General features: G+C 34.1%; 1 protein-coding gene and 1 long non-coding RNA gene across 13 annotated transcripts in view; both read right to left on the bottom strand.

Annotated features, from left to right (window-relative positions):
- Positions 1 to 17114, bottom strand: part of YAP1 (Yes1 associated transcriptional regulator) — a 100439-nt gene that overhangs the window by 38680 nt on the left and 44645 nt on the right. For all 12 annotated transcript variants that reach the window (XM_016133997.2, XM_036221928.1, XM_036221926.1 and 9 more), the window contains exon 3: positions 13883 to 13998. In XM_016133997.2, coding sequence (XP_015989483.1) covers positions 13883 to 13998 — 116 coding nt within the window. The remainder of the gene's footprint in view (positions 1 to 13882; positions 13999 to 17114) is intronic.
- LOC118603024 lies at positions 8647 to 13870 on the bottom strand. Its single transcript, XR_004951120.1, has 2 exons — positions 10079 to 13870; positions 8647 to 9965 (listed from the first exon to the last, which is right to left on the bottom strand). It is a non-coding gene; the product is annotated as an uncharacterized LOC118603024 (long non-coding RNA).

Below are 17114 nucleotides of genomic sequence, written 5' to 3' on the forward strand. Positions count from 1 at the left end.
TCAGGAAACTTTTCACCAATACTACTCTTGTATACCATAAACAATTAGAAACAAACCCCTAGAAGCACTAATTTTAGACACAGATATAAAGGAGACAAGCCTAGTACAAATAAACAGTGTAGTGATGTCTGTCTACGTTTTCATCATATTTCTAATTAAATAATTAAATAATGTGCACATGAAATAGAATTACCATACAATTAACTTTATAAGAACTCAGATTTATAGCAAAACATATATGCTAAACAGAAAAGGATGCTTTATGTATTCATTTATGCCTTTCATTTAACATTCTGGTAAATCATAATGTTATATAGAAGGAGATGATCCAAAATAGAATGTTTTCTTTATATAAAATAAAGCTATGGATCAAAGGCAAAAGTGTAGATGAAGCAAGATTACCTTTTAATAGCTTTGTACCACAATTGAATCTTTGTAGTAAAAAAGAAAACTGACCTACCCCACCCCCTCAAATCTTCAACCTTAAATGTGAATTAAATAAAACCATATAGATCTGGGCTTTATTCACCATTAAAAAAAAAATGTCCTTAGAGGAAATTCAGTGACTTAATACTAAGTAATCATGTTAAACTAAGCTAACTGTTGAATAATCACGAATAACCATTTTTATTGCAGAGAAAGCAAGGGTGATAAATTTTCTGAATCATCAAGTTGCACAGGCTACTGAAAGTTTGATCTGTTTGGGATAGAGTCAGAATGGAGTAAGGTCAATAAGTTTAAGGGGCTTCCTACAAAACTAAATTTATAAGAAGACCAAAGGGATAGATCAAAATTAATTTAGAATGCCTCTGAGTTCAATTTATACTCGGATTTTAGCATGTCAAAAATATTATAACTTTTCTAATGTGGAGTACATAAAATGAAGCAAATTTAAGTTAAGTAGCAACATTTATAAAAGATGATCTAAAATAGTGGCTTTCAAACTTCAGTATGTATCCGAATCACCCAGAGGGCTTGTTAAAATAAAACACAGGTTGCCAAGCCCCACACTTAGAATTTCTGATTCAGTCAGTAGGTTAGAGGTTGGGCCTGAAAATTCCAGATGCTGCTGCTGCTGCGAAACACATACTGAGAACCAATGACCTAAAATAACAACTTAGCTGGTACAGACCTGCTTCTTGAATCTATCTGACTTACAGTGTGTGTTGTTTTCTTCCAGGTTGGCCTGTGAAATACCTGAACACAGGAGTATATACTATGCATTTTCCTATTTTATTGCTTAGTAGAGTGTAAACTACTAAGAAAGAGTGGGAATAAATGTTGGCTGAAATTAATGTAATCAAAATGAAATTCAACTAAAATCCTTCATTTATGCTTATGAAATAAAATGTTATTTTCTTCTTTCCTCATAAGTTCAATTTCTCTATTATTTGGGACCACATAAACTGAAGGTGTAGAGAAATATCAAATTCTTTTATTCAGTTAACGATTTACTGAACCCCTATTATATTCAGGCACAGTTCTAGGTTCTGAAGATACAGCAATAAGCAAAACAATCCCTGTTTCATGGAACTTCTAGCCAGTAAGACTGATATGTACAGTATAATTCTGGTTAATGTTAAGTGCAGTGAGAGGGGGAGGGAGCAGTATGAATGCCAAAAAAAAAAAAAAAAAAAAGGAAATGGTCTTAAGAAATGTGAACCAAGAATGGTCCCAACACAATCCAAGTCCAAGCAGGTGATGATCTAGGCACAAGTATCCCAGTCAGGAAAAACAGTGAGGAGGCCAGCAGGGAGGGGGCAGAATAAACAAGGTACAGTGGCCCTCCTCATTTTTATGATCAAGTTTTTACCAGAAAACCTTCCATCATTTTAACTGGTAAAGGGTTGAATGGGTAATACCAAGAATAAAGGGTAATATCAATTTCTCCAAACTCATATCAAGCTCTAAACAAGTCAGAGTGGGCAATAAACATTTTCATCCCAAATCACATTTACATATATTAAAGGTAGGCCCTTAGACATGGGAAAGATGTGTGAGTTTTTCAAGGCTGGAATATCATGCCTGACCACCATGCCAAAGTTTTTCTGGGGAAAAGAGATAAAAAAGATCCTTAACCGAGAATGCAATCAGAAAGAGGTCAGTATTTTAATGAGATGTAAGAGGGTAAGAAACTTATATCAGGATAAGCAAGAGGGAGTGGTAGGCTATAACTAAAGTTAATTCATATATTAGAATTAAACTATCTTTGAGGAAAATAAATTTCTATGTGGGATTTACTACTACTGGTTGAACGATAACTTATCTACTACAGCAAATAATAACTTCCTGTAATATTTTAAAAACAAATAAAATACTCTATGTCATAATACTAAAGGTGACTCACCATCAGCTTCCTGCTCTTGCTTAAGGACCCTCCTGCATTAGTAATGACTAACAAACCATTTGCAATATCTAATCAAACAAGAAAGTCTTATGACACAAGTTAGGTGATCAACCTCTCCCTCTCACCTGGTCACACGATTCAGGAATAAAAAAGTCACCCAGGACACTGAAAATTTACTAGACACACCCTGATGAGTGGTTCAAAGTACAGGACTATCAAGAAGTAGTGTCCTTAGAGTGTATGTCTAGTAGCTGGAAAAGTAGATGCAACGCTCTTTAAAAGGTACCTAATTCTGACCAATTTGTTTTGAAATTCTGGTCTTTTGTATTTACAATGAACCATGAACTGTGCTTACTATATGTAATGCGTTATTCTAAGTTCTCTGTAAGCAACTATTAACTCATTTAACAGCCCCCGCCCCCCATGGCATAGGTATTATTATTATCCCTACTTTACAGATGATGAAACTAAGGCACAAAAAGTTTCCCAAAATCACTTAGCCCAGGCTAGAAAGTGGCAGAGCTAGGATTCAAACCTAGACAATTCTAGTTTTCCAGAACTCATACTCTTAAGTACTATACAGCAGATATGACAAACATCAATCAAAAGTAGTTTTTTAAAAAAAATTATTTTCCTAGAATTTTTATGAAATGCCACAGCTTCTGTCATAATCATACAGATGACTCCTATATCTTTAATGTTTCTCACAGGGTCAACACTACTCCTTTTTCACCAGCTGGACACTGATATTTCACAAAATATGTCTGATATAATGACAATTGTGTCTGTTCCTCAAATAAAACTTTAATACAGATTTTCGCATTTCCATGGCTAAATTTTAATAGTGGTGCCCAAATTGGTCTTAATCAACTGCAACATCCGAAACATTGTGTGTGCTGCAAAATCATCTTGCCTCACCTCCTCTGAGGAAGGAGCACTCTGACCCAAAGTCCACAAGAAAAATTCTCAAATCTTTACTGGGTTATTCAAGGTCCTCTATGGTCAGGCATTACTGCATAGGTCCTAAAGGCATTCACCACTATCATTTATACTCCTCCTTCAGTCTTCTTTTAGTCCTTTGCACTTCTATTCTCTCTCTAGGACTTTCCTACAGGAACTCTACTACCCACTCTTATTGCTTGGCTAACTCCTACTCATTCCTCCCCAATGTGAATGCTACTTCCTCAAGAGAGCTTCGCCTGCATATAACATTCTCTCCTATGCAAGTGCTTTCTCTTTGGTAAGATGATTCCATCATATTAACAAAAGCAATCCATTCTGTGTGAGTCTTCCCAGCCGCAAGGCTTGTTTACTCCTGTCTTTCCAGTATAGGCATACCTGATTTTACTGTGCTTCACAGATGTGCTTTTTACAAATTGAAGGTAAGACCCCTCATTGGCAAAAAGATTAGGACTTTCTTTACTGAGACACTCACTTTATTGTGGTGGTCTGGAACCAAACCCGCATAGCATCTCTGAGGTCTGCCTGCACTTAGCAGTGTCATGGCCTTTTCACCTCCACATACATCTCCCCTCAATGTACCCCAGATTGTCTCCTCCTATCCTCTACTGTTTTTACCTACTGAAATTCTACTCTATTCTCATGCCATGTCTTTGAGAAACTTTTCTCAACTTCATGCCACTAGTGAGAATTTTCCCCACCTATTGGTTGAAATTGCACTTCTTTTGATTCTTTGTATGCTTACTGCAGATTGCGTCTTTTACACTGAGTTTAACTATAGACCAGGTATTAGAATGGGGAAATATAGAGAATTCTTTTCATGACTAAGTATGCTCAATTTTATAAGGTTGATCAGGACAAAGATGGCAACAGTTATTAAAAACTACTACCAGCTTAGTTTATATTTTGATTAGCAGACTTAAGCAGACTTGTGGTTTTCAAAACATATAGGACCTTAATATATTCAAGGCTGACTCTTCTACAGATTTGATTCCAAAGAAGTCGTCCATAAACATCTGAAATTTACATGTGTGACCTCCTAAGCCCTAACTAAATAATCCTTCATAAATTTCCACCCACACTACCAAATTTTTAGGTAGACACAATGGAAAATGTTATCATGTATAATAATTATTGTCATTAACATTTTTGTAGCTTCGGTAAGCCAAACATAGGACAACTGTGTATAAATACATTTACTGAAGAAAGAGCAGTTTATAAAATCAAGTCTTGTTTAAAAAAAAAAAAAAGATTTCTTTTCTGGTTTCCATAGTGATCATTTTATTCTCAGGGTGAAAACTGACTTAAAGCATGCAGCTCTAAGTCATGAGCTTTGGCAGTGTCATTTTTACATATTGGCCTAGAAACTGGAAACTAAAAAGATTATAAATATACTAATGAAAATCTGCTTCAGGCAAACAAATACAAGAGTGATGGCCAGCTTATTCCTTTTCCCCTCCTTGAGTTCAGGTATTCAACGTCTTACAGGTAGCTGGATGATTCTTCTGACAAACTACTAGAACATTCTGATGTGCCCAACTCCCCTGAAGATAACAATGTTCAGTGTAGCAGATTAAGACGAAACTCTGGCCCATGCATCTGAAGGCCTAGGTTGGAATCCTGGCACTGCTACTTACCTGTATTCTAGTCATTAGCATACTGTGCCCCCAACCACTGTGTGCATGTCCCGTTTGGGGCAGATGCCTCACTATACCCTAATTTGCCTACACTGCTCTCTCTCCCTATCAGGCTCTAAGGATTAAAGTAAGTACCTTTATTTATTTATTTTTCATCTTTGTATCCCCAGGGATAACACTGCCACCAAACAAAACCAAAGTTTGTTGAGCTGAAATAATTAAGAACTTATCTGTGGCAAAAGTGACTGATTCATCTTGGTCAAGTCACAATCCCTTAGATCCTCAGTTCGTGTTTTATAAATCATAGAATAAAAAAAAGTTGATAACATTTTGCAGGATTTTTATATTAAATAAGGTCTCATACGAAATGATGGAGTTATTCATATATTTTAGGCACTTAGTAAAGTTTTTATTCCAACTGAAAATAAAAATAAAATAAAAATAGGAAATAAAGTAGATCATTAATGTTTCTATGGTTTTAAGTTTACCATTCTAGAGTTTTCTATCTGTGTAGTCCAAGAACCAGCAGTATTGTTATCACCTGGACACTTGTTAGAAATGCAGAATCTCAGGTCCCATTCCAGATCTAATTAATCAGAATCTGCATTTTAACAAATACCCAGGCAATTCTTCCACACATTGCAAATTGAGAACCACTGATCTGGAATACAGAAAATCAACAAGGTTAACTTGTTTTATTAAACTCTTTTATAGAACAAGTTATTAACTCAAACTTACCAATATAGAGCAAAGGTACCATTAAGTGGGTAACTCGGTTTAAAAAAATTACCACTGATGTATTACAAATGAAATTAAAGATAATTTCAGTGTTAAAATCTAGAAAGACAGCATAGTTAAGAGAAAACTGTAAAAGGTTCTGAGTCAGACAGACCTGGGTTCAAATCTTGGATCCAAGATTTATTAGCCTTCTAATTTGGGGCAAGTTTCTAAATCTCCTTGATGCTCACTTTCTTTATCTAGAAAATGAAGATAAACATTCTTCTCAATTAATTGTTGAGAGACTGGAGAAAGTGCTTGATACAGGGCAGGGCTTGTGGTATCTAAAAAAAAATTCAGTTCCTTATTCTTTCTCGAAATAATTCTGTCACTTAGTTCCAAAAATGTATTTAACTTACAAAATTTGTGTATAATATAAAGAGGCAGGTTTATATGAGAAAATAAACCTGGGTCTCAAACATGAAACGATCATCTAACAAAAACAGGGACCCTGTACAGAAGGTTCCCTCCCATAGGGAAAGGATCCTAGGGAAGAGTTATATTTGTAATGGTCTCCCAAATTTTACAGGATAAAGTTCAAACTTCTTACACACATAAATCTGCAAATGTCTTTAGTTTCATTTCTCCACCATTCCACCACTAGTGACGTGGTGGTGCCGGGAGTCTCAGGCCTCAGTAATTTCTCACATACTGACTTTTACCTTTCCTCAGCAAACTTAATTTCCACTCATCTTCAAATTCAGGTCCTGAATCCTACCATTTCTCACATTTCCACCTATACCGAAATGGTCCATCCTTTCCCCAAAGTTATTGCAATCACCCCTAGCTAATCTCTCTACTTAAAAAAAAAAAAAATTATTTAGATTATATCGCTCTGTTCAAAACTGTAAGTCTCTATATAATATGGCTTCCATGCTACCTTTCACTGACTCTGTTATAGTTGCAATGGCCTCCTTGCTGTTCCCCAAACACGCCTCAGTACCTTTGAACTGCCTCTTGTGTTAAGCATGGAACATTCCTCCCCTTTTTCCCAGATTATCTGCATACCTCTCAGTTCATTCAGATCTCTGCTCAAAAGACATCAATTATAGAGGGCTTCACTGGAGAATCTATGTAAAATCATCTCCCTTCCAGCCAATCACTCTCTGACCCTTACTTAACATGTTAATTTTCTCTTTTTATTTTAACTATCTGACACACTGCATATTGTTTATATTCTGTAATCTCATGATTTAGAATAGGACCTGGCACACTGGCACATATTGACTATTTGTTGATAGAATGAATGAACCTCTGCCTCTTTAAAGATGTCTTCTTTACTCTCCTGACTACTGATTCACATATTCCTCCTCTTTCTCAGCGCTCAGTGCATGTCTGCCACAACACTTATTGCTATAGCTATATGCAATCCCAGTGGACATTACAGTATGTAGCCGAAAGTAGGACATTTCTAAATCAATGACTTAGAAAGGGAACAATTCAATTATCTCACGGTGAAATGATGAGACTTTCTGAAAAACCATTTTCCTATTTGTTATAGCTGGATGACCTTTCAAGAGAAAAAGACCAAGTATCAGCTCGGAGTACTTCCTAATATGCAGCTCTCCAGACTTTCTTCAGTGCAACTTGATTCTTTTAGATTTTAACTTCATAGCTTAGAGTTTCAGTAAGTACATTTTTAAAAGATTAACTTTCTGATAAGGTCATTTAGACTTCAGAATGTTCGAATAAAGCAATGACCTTTTGTTAAAATTTTAACCTAAAGTAAGTTATTCTACCTCCTTACCTAATTGACATTAAAATAAAATATTATTTTGGAAAATTCTGTCTATTGTTGCAGGATTTTTTCATTTCACTGATGCTGCCTATATATGGTAGTCAATGGATATCATTTTTAAAGAATTAGCATCTTAATCTTTCACACAAATATTCCTCTTATGAGTCATAAAGTTATTGTAGTGATAGAGTAACCAGAAGGATTTAGAAATCAGTGGGAAAGACAAAAATAATATTCCAACACTTATCAAGAAGGAAATAAAATAGGCGTTTATTTGGTTCTTACATGTAAATAATTTATAGTCTCTTTTTCATCCACTCTACTCCAAAGCTAAATGAAATTTCCAAAATACTGCAAATAATCACAGAGGAAAAGCTGAACAGGAACACTTCCATTTTTAAGCACCACTATCTAATAATTTATTTTACTAGGGCTGGTGGCAATGATAATAATGTATCCAAATTTTTTTCTTTATACTCTTTTATAATATCTTTTTACTTTTCTAAGTTTGTTGGTTAAAGTAACAGAAATAACCTTATACTTTTCTTTTTCATTAAATTCAGTTATACACTAAAATCTTAGTAACTTTCAGAATTCAAATGGACTATCCTTTCTCAATTACTTCGTAGAGTTCTAATAAATTTAAAAAATATACTTATTTGTGCTCTAAGGTCAGGTAAAGGAAACTGAAAAGTCTTAAGTTTCTACATCTCTCGCCTTGATTTAGAAGATAACTTTTAAAATAAGTCAAGAAGGCAGGAAAAAATTACCTTATCTAAAATAATCAAGCAAATAACTAAATATAAGAACACAATATTTCCTAACACATTTGATATTTAGATAATTCTTTTGGATATTAAGATTCTCAAATTAAAATAATTAAAAAAATATGGAGCATTATAAAAAATACTGATCTGAAGCTACTAAAAACTGAAATAACTCTATACATCCACCTTTCAAAATGATTCATTTGGGTTTCTTCAAAAAAGAAATGAAGAAATGAATACTTTAAATATGTTATAGATTATACATGCCAATAGTTTGGCTGATGTATTTGTGTGTGTGTGTGTGTGTGGGTGGGGGGTAGGAATGGTTCTTACTCTGGGAACTTATTTTAGAAGCCCAGCTGGGTAGACTCCGCACAAAGAATGACAATTTATCAGCCAACACCTATTGTTCCATTTGCCAAATGTTGCTGAGTTTTAATATTATTTAGAAAATATTGTTGTTAAAAATCACGACTGGAATCTGTTAACATCAAAAGTGATCCCCAGTGGAAAGGGAGTGAGACATTCTCACAGAGTAAAACAGGCCATTAGCTGCCCTGACATAAGTGGCATGCTTCATTAAGCAGCAAGGTCAAGAAGCCATCAAGATTAAAAAGTGCCATGTGTAAGGCATCACAGGGTTTAAGAAAGACTTTGGAAGAACTACAGTACTAGAGAAGATACGATAATTGCAAGCTCACATCATTTGCAACTTGATTGAACATTCTCATTGAATTACTTTTGCTATCACACAAATGTTTTTATCTTAATTATTATTTATTTCTTTTATTAAAATGAAATGTACTGGCCCATACTTTAAAACAAGAAAAACAGTTCTTCTTTCCATATTACTAACCATTTTTCAGGAACTTAATCATCAAATAAATCAAGACAAACTATTTAAAATAACTAGGTTTCTTAAGGATTAGTGTTACTGATTCTAGATTATTATTGTTTTGCTTTTTACCACCTTCCCCTTTCCTGTGGCCATCTTTTCTTAATTTATCTAAATTTCCAGATGAGAAAATAGAAACCAGCAGTTTTAAAAGACATTTAAGTTAGGAGCTTGAGAGTAACTAATAAAATATACTGTCTCTCTGTCTTTTATTTCACTCATTGCTCTGACTTTGGGCTTTGCTACACTTTTATTCCTGTAAATATTGTTGATATACTTCAATACAGTCTTGTTACATAAACTATGACTTCAGACTGACAAATAATTTCCATTTCATAATAATCAAGAACTTGTGAAATAACCATAAACATGTTGACTCATGTAAATTCATGTAAATGTAGCCCTAAGACAATGTGGTAGCAGATTTTTAAAATTATTTTAAATGAAGAAACAGTGGTAACTAGTTAATATAAACAAATTAACTTATAAAATACCAGACCACATTTAATTATCTATTATATATGCAATATATAATAACAACCACTATACATTATTACCAATAATTTCTAACTATGTGCCAATCACCTTATATAGGTTCTATTATTTAATCTTCACAGCAGCCCTGAAAGTTCAGTGTTATATTGTTAGCCCCATTTTCCAAGTGAAGAAACCAAGGCACAGGTAGGTGCAATAACTTGTCCAAGACCTCATAAGCAGTAAGTGACAGGGCTGCGATTCAAATCCACGTCCAGCAGACTCCAAGAGACCACGATCTTAACCTTCTCTTCTAAATTCCTTCTCAGTTCACTCCAATGGTGGAAAGTAGAACTTTAAAGTTTGTGAACTACAATACACGAAATAGGAATTACCAACTCCTGAAACCTACTGTCGACTTTGCAACTCTCACATATCCTTTCCCTTTTCTGGGCTTTCTAAAGTTAAAAATCTTACACCTACCTTTTACCTGTCATTTTTATATTTCACTTCTACTCTCTGCCACTTTTCTTGGTAATAATTTTTCTTCTCCATTTGGTCTTTTGCACTCTGACAGAGCAGGAATAATAAAGAAGGCAAACATTAAGGCAGCTCTATTCTACTATGCTTGCTTCTCAACATTTCCCCCCCTGCAATGAAGATGGTTAGCACATTCCTCTAATATGTATCACCTTTCTCCACCCATCTTGAGGTATTTCCTAGGAATTCCATGTAGGCTTATACTGAAATCTGAAAGTGCTGCATTGGTAGATCTAGGCATTAGTCAAATAAATGTCTGACTTTAAAACTTAAAAATAATGAATCCATTAAAACTAGTGGTAATAAGAAATTTGACTTCAGATTGTTATCAAAGGAATGTTTTTAAAGATGATAATTAGGTTAATTGATTTTGTTTAATTTAAATCATAACTTATGATTTTTAATATTCCTAAACAGTTACCATCCCTTTGGCATCAAGTTATTTTTAAATTATTAACAGAGTATACTTCTTGACTTTATTGTTGCTTTAAAATTTAGCAATCTTGTGGTCACTGCTAACAAGGTACTACCAAAAAAAGTAGTATCTTCATAGAAATAGAGCTAGTTAAAGAAGTTTTCACTTTCCTCTCCTCAAGGCCTTATTTCCTAATATCTAGCATAAAAATCACTAATGTTTACCTAACTCTCAGTATGTAGAGAAACTATTTTATATAGATCCTAAATATACATCAAAAGGCTATTAAATTAATATGCTATAACATATACATTTAATAGAACTTCTAAAGAGCAATCATCTCAAATAATTGAACAGAATAGGGCATATATATTACATATTTTGACATAAAGTAAAACAGAACCATTATCTTATTGAATTACTGAAATTTTCTTTCATTTTTAAATTAAATTTAATTTAAATTCTTTCACAAAGTTCAGTCATTTATTTGCCAATTAAATGGACTAGCTCCTTGCCTCTAAAACCCCTTCCAGGTGCATCTTTAAGTGCTTTCTCAATTATATATACTTAGAAATTTGGCTAATTACAAACTACAGGTTTCTAGTCAAGCAATGAAATCCATCATTGCAATCTCACATTTTGAAAAAGGACTTGTAAAAACAAAAATAAACTCATCATTTTTGTTAAAACTGCATTAGACTGAATAAAAGAAATAGGATTCCATAAAGTCTTATAATTGGAGAGAATCTTAAAAATCACTCAGTCCAGCCCACTATTAAAAGTTAGGTCTGGAGAGTCTAGAGAAAAAGTACACTATTTTAAGGAAAGTGGTCTGACTAGAAATAATTAGGCCAGAACACAAAATGGACTCAAATACTTGAATGAGAATTCTTTTCTAAAAAGCGGAAAGGTAGAAAGTTCTAGTTAAACTAATGATAAAAATGTAAATCGAGTTGCATTTAGTTTAACCCAGTAAAGTGCTTAAAAAGAGCTGTATAGCTTTCTTTTATCTGAAGGCTACAGATTAGCAGACTTAGAAGGCATTCCCTTCGGGGTGAAAACTGTCTGTAGATACCCTGCTTAACTGGAAACCATGTAATGCTTTGTTACAGTAAATGCCCTAAAAATTCATTTAAGTACCCTCACAAATCTCATTCCTCACTGTCTCTAGGTTCTAAAAACTCCTTAAAAGATTATTTTCCAAGCACAGATAATCAGCAGTTTGCTGCTTTTCTCAAGGAGGAACTCTTGACTCAGAGGGGGATCATCTGAAAAACAATGCTTCACGGGAGAATGCATAGTCTCTAAGTACTGCGGGTGCCTTCCAGATGGAGAGAGGCCCCTAGGTTGAAACCTTATTAACATGACATTTTGGCTATAATTTTATGTGAACATGAGGTGTATCAAGATTACAGTTCTTGTGGCATTCATTCCAAAGCATTTCAACACCATGTAGAAGTCCTCTATTCTTAAATGTCCACTGAAATGGAAATGAAAGACAATCTCGTGCACATAATTCAGAGTAAACAAGAGGCATTTACTATATAGATGTTATCAATAACCTCAACTGATTTGACAGTTTAGCCCCATTTGTATTTATGAACAAATTTTCTCATATGTGAAGTGAGACTAATTAACAGCACCTAACCTAAATGGCCAGTATGAGAATTAAATGAGATAGTACAGTGAGACCTAAGAGAATGCTGGTATATAAATAGGGTTTCTTCTTATTTAATACCTTCAACTACCATTTAAACATGCTCAAATCTTTTGGGGGGTGGTTTTCCCATTTCAGGTCCTCCCTTCAACTCCGTCTCCAACCTTCTCTTCATACTTGTCCCACTTCCACTCCTCACCCACTATAATCAAGCTTCTTCCCAGTCTACCTACTCAAATTGTTCCTGCACCACTCTTTACTAAATACAGCTGTTCTAGATGGGAGGGAAGTAGAGGGAATGGGTGAAAAAGGTGAAAGAGATTGAGAAGTATAAATTGCTAGTCATAAAATTAATCATGGGCATAGAAAGTACAGCACAGGGAATATAATCGATATCGTAATAACTATGTATGGTGTTAGATAGGTACCAGACTTATTGGGGGGATCACTTCATAAGGTATATAAATGTCTAATCACTATACTGTACACCTGAAATTAACATAATATTGAATGTCAACTGTAATTGGAAAATATAAAAATATAGCTTGTAATTAAACATGACTATTAATTTATATGCAGTGTATAAAAATCTTTTGTATTTTATAAACAAAATACAGAGCTTAAATAAAATATACACAAATATTCTAAAACCCACTTAAATGAATTTGATATATAGTGCAGCTATCAATATCATGTGTCAGTTTGTTGAGCAGGAAAATGTATGAGCTGTGAAGGAGAAAGACATCAAGGCCACTAGGGCTGCAAATTACTGTTGTTATCCATGCTCTGAACCAGAGCACTCAGCAAAAGGGGTAAAATGTGGAGGGCAGGGGAATGGTCAGAAATCAAGCCCCAGTGCCCCAGTCCCTGATGCTAGGCATGGGGTTGCAGCTTCCCAGAAGAATGGGTACATTTTCCTAATCTGCACAAAGATGAATAATGGGGTAGCCATGGCCTTACTTGGGCCCATATAAAAAAGAAAAAAGAAGCCAGACAGTATTTAACTAGGGAAGAAGGAACTAAAACTAAACCTTTATTTAGTAGTTACTATGTACTAGAACTGTAATAAAAGCTTTATATGTACCATATTATTTACTTTAATATCTTTCTCTCTGTAGTAAGGGGCATTGCCACTTGTCATTATGTAGATGAGAAAAACGACAATTTAAGTAAAATGCTAAATAAGAGGCAGAAAAAAACTTATACTCAGGTATCTTCTGTGAAAACGGTAGAAATCTGTTCAATAACATACAAGACATAAGAAGGATGCCTTGGATTTACATGTTGCTATCTTCCAGTTAATCTCGAAGTAGAGCAAATATCCAAAACACAAAAGGAAGGGGGAAGCCTTCAATTCTAAGACGTCGGACTCAAGAAAACAGAAGAAATCACAAGCATGTCAAAATGAATGAAATTAGGAATTTGAGATACTTCAGAACTGAAACTTTAAATACTGTTGGCTTTTAGTCACCAGCCCCTTTATGTATTAATGACTAAACAATGCTTTGGCATAGAGCATGTTATTTTGAAATAAAGTCTCTCATATGAAACTGAATAAAAAATAACCATCACCCATGTTACAGTTTCCCTAAAAGAATAACTACCGTTTTCCAAAGAAAGTTTTACCAATGAACGAGCATTAATCGGTATGGTCTAATTATAGTGTTTCACTCACCTGAGGCTGAGTTCATCATATTCTGCTGCACTGGTGGACTGGTGGGAGCTGTAACATTTATCTGGGAGAGCATGGCCTTCCTGGGGTCCTGCCATGTTGTTGTCTGATCGATGTGACTGAGACAAAACAAACCAGTGCATTAGATAATACTAGGTCCTAAATACAACAATCCCACTTATCAAAATAGGGTAGATATGGACTAATAGGCAAAGGGGTCGAAACTAGCTTTGCAAAAGCATACAGTCATGACGTCCCATTGCTCCTACACTTCCTCTGCAAACATTTTTCATCCTTATATCACTCAACTTTCATTTCTTAGATCTTACAAGTGCAAGATTTGAAAAAAGCTATGCCTGGAATTTAAGTGAAGAGAAACCATTATCACCTAGCAGACAATTATTATCTGCTTCTAATTTAAAGAAAAAATGTGATTTATCAATTTGCCTATAACAGTGGTCATATTACTAAAAACTGAAAATTCACAAGAGAATCACCTACTTTTTTCCCCCTAAGATAAGAATGCCAATTACCATAATTTTTAGACCTAAAACTCTTTAGGTAAAACACAAAGATATTAGGTCTTACAAATGCCAAAGCCAAAATACAATCAAAAACGTCACCTATAAGTTTTTATTACTTATATAACTGTTTAAGGTCTGTTATTTGATAAACAAAACATTTAAACCTATTCTACATACTTTTAACCTACTGTGAAATATCTTAAGACATGCATATAGTTTTCATCTATAAAATTGGGATAAAGACAGCTAGAGTCTATGAAATATAAAACTACAAGGTATCCAGCACAGTATTTGGTCTATGAGCATTCAATAAATATTAGTTTTTTCCTTCTAGCAAATTTGTTTCAGTGAAACAAAAACTTATATTATACACATGAAACTACCTAAAAAAACTATTGTAAAGATATACATAGTCAGAGAAGTACTCAAAGTGTTATACAAGCTTCTCTTCTGTATAATTTATAAAAGCAAAAGCCTGAAAGCCAGCTAACATCTAATGATAGAGATGGGTTAAGTAAATATTGTTTTATATGATGGACTACAATGCAGCTATTGAAAATATTAGAATATTTAATAACATGGAAAATATTCATAATGCAGTTTTTTAAAGTCAGTTGTAAAACAGTATGTACCATTTGAAGTGTATTGTTTAAATATGTGTATACTAAAAACATATGGAATAGATATCAAAATATGTTTATTTCTAGATGACAAAATTACAGAACTCTGATTTGCTAGGTTTTTCCATTATTAAATGACCATGGATTCATTATTTTTGAAATTGGGGAGCGGGGAATGGCCAGACATAACTTATTAAAAAAAAAAAAAAAAGATTGTTAGGTAAGGATATGACACCCTGTCATCACCTTTACTGACATGGAACTAGAATGCAATCTTCAAGAATGTCATCAATAACACAATAAAAAAAAGCATCATAGATTCTGGCTAGAATGGCCCTTAAATATTTTCTACTGAAGATGGGAGAAGAATTCCTTCAGGTCCTAGGCAAGCAGAAAAGGAATGAAAGCAGGGAGGTAACAAAATGGAAGATGTGTATACTTAGGAATGATAATGGTACCTGTCAATTCAAGGCTATTACAGACCAACTGTAAATGTTAAGAGAAAATATTTGTTTATTTAGTGGATTACATGATTTCTCAAATGTTATCTAATCAGCATTCCTTTATCCCCACTGGTCATATAGGCTCTTTAGCAGTAGCACTAGCATTTGCTCAGGTCTAGACAATATAGACAAAACCTTGTTCAAGTCTTGCATATATATAGGCACCTCATTCCAAAAGATGATGTCCTTATCAAACCCAGTGAGAGCTTATACCTCTTCTTTTCCAATCCTCCAAATGAGCCACTGAACAAATTATGCCGTAAAATGTCCTTTACATATAAAGTACTTCCTTCTACTGCTTATAGATAGCAAGCAATACATATATGGTAATTAATATAGTCATACTCAAGGAAAGAAGTTTAAAACTCACAAGACCACCAAAATTTAGGCAAATATTTGTCACTGCTTGTTATAATGTTAAGAAACCAGGAAAGGAAATGGCCAGTGATTCATTACTGGTTGCTCTTAAATTTTAATGAAATTGTATGCCACTGACTACTCATCTCCAGTACTTCTTAAAATGTTGGAGCCAATCCCTCAATCTGTTCTTAAGGCTTCTTTCTTCTTTACATAAATTAGGGTTTTGAATATAATACAGAGAAGGTATAGTTTTACTGCTCTCATAAGATCAATGATTTTGCTGACATAGGTACATATGCTAAAATCTCTCCTCTTGAAAATGCTGTAGAACCTCGGTAAGTTTGGAGTTGTACTATGTAACCTCAGCTAATGTTCCACTTACTTAAAAATACCTACTTCTCTTTACAGAATAAAAATGCCGTCATCTAAACTGTCCAACTACAAAAGCATGCAACCATTTAGATGCCTAAGAAAGTGTAAGATAAACTTTAGAATTTTTGTATTCACTTAATATTAAGATTAAGTCATGAAAAACACTATTTTAGCTTAATAAGTCTATTTGCAACAGTACACCCCGAAATACCAAGCCTTATTTATCATAAGATCAAGAATTTTTATAAAAACATTTCACGCCACAAAAATTTTTGCTAAGACCAAATCAACAGTTTCCCAGGCCGGATATATATGAATGGTACTGTCCTTCACCCCTTTCCGGTCTTTGCTCAAATGTAACACTCTTACTGGGGCCTTCCCTAGCCATGTCATCTAAAATCCACCCTATCTAAACTTGTACTCCCTCTTCTTTATTTTTGCTTGATAATCCTTTATCATTATTTGACATATATTTTACTTACTTTGTTTGCCTGCTTCCTCCAACTAACATAAGCTCAAAAGATATAGGGACTTCCATCAGTTTTATTAACTATTGTACTTTTAACTATTACAAGAGTGATTGACAAATATTTGCAATTATTTAAAAAATACTTTGTTTTCCCCCCTAAGAACATCAAACTTTCTCCCAAAGTCCTTGTAGTCCTACTGACTTTATCAACACCCACCTTTTCTAAAAACGAAATTACAAGTGAGGATTATGGATCCACCAGAATTATCAATAAGGAGATTATTGGTGACACTGGCAAGAGTGGGTTCAGTGACATGATGAGGGTATAGTGAAGAGGAGGTAAGGAAGCAAACATATTTAATTATGTAGAGGGGAGGAAAGCAAAAA

Source organism: Rousettus aegyptiacus, unplaced genomic scaffold (assembly GCF_014176215.1).
Source record: "Rousettus aegyptiacus isolate mRouAeg1 unplaced genomic scaffold, mRouAeg1.p scaffold_m13_p_5, whole genome shotgun sequence".
Classification (NCBI taxonomy): domain Eukaryota; kingdom Metazoa; phylum Chordata; class Mammalia; order Chiroptera; family Pteropodidae; genus Rousettus; species Rousettus aegyptiacus.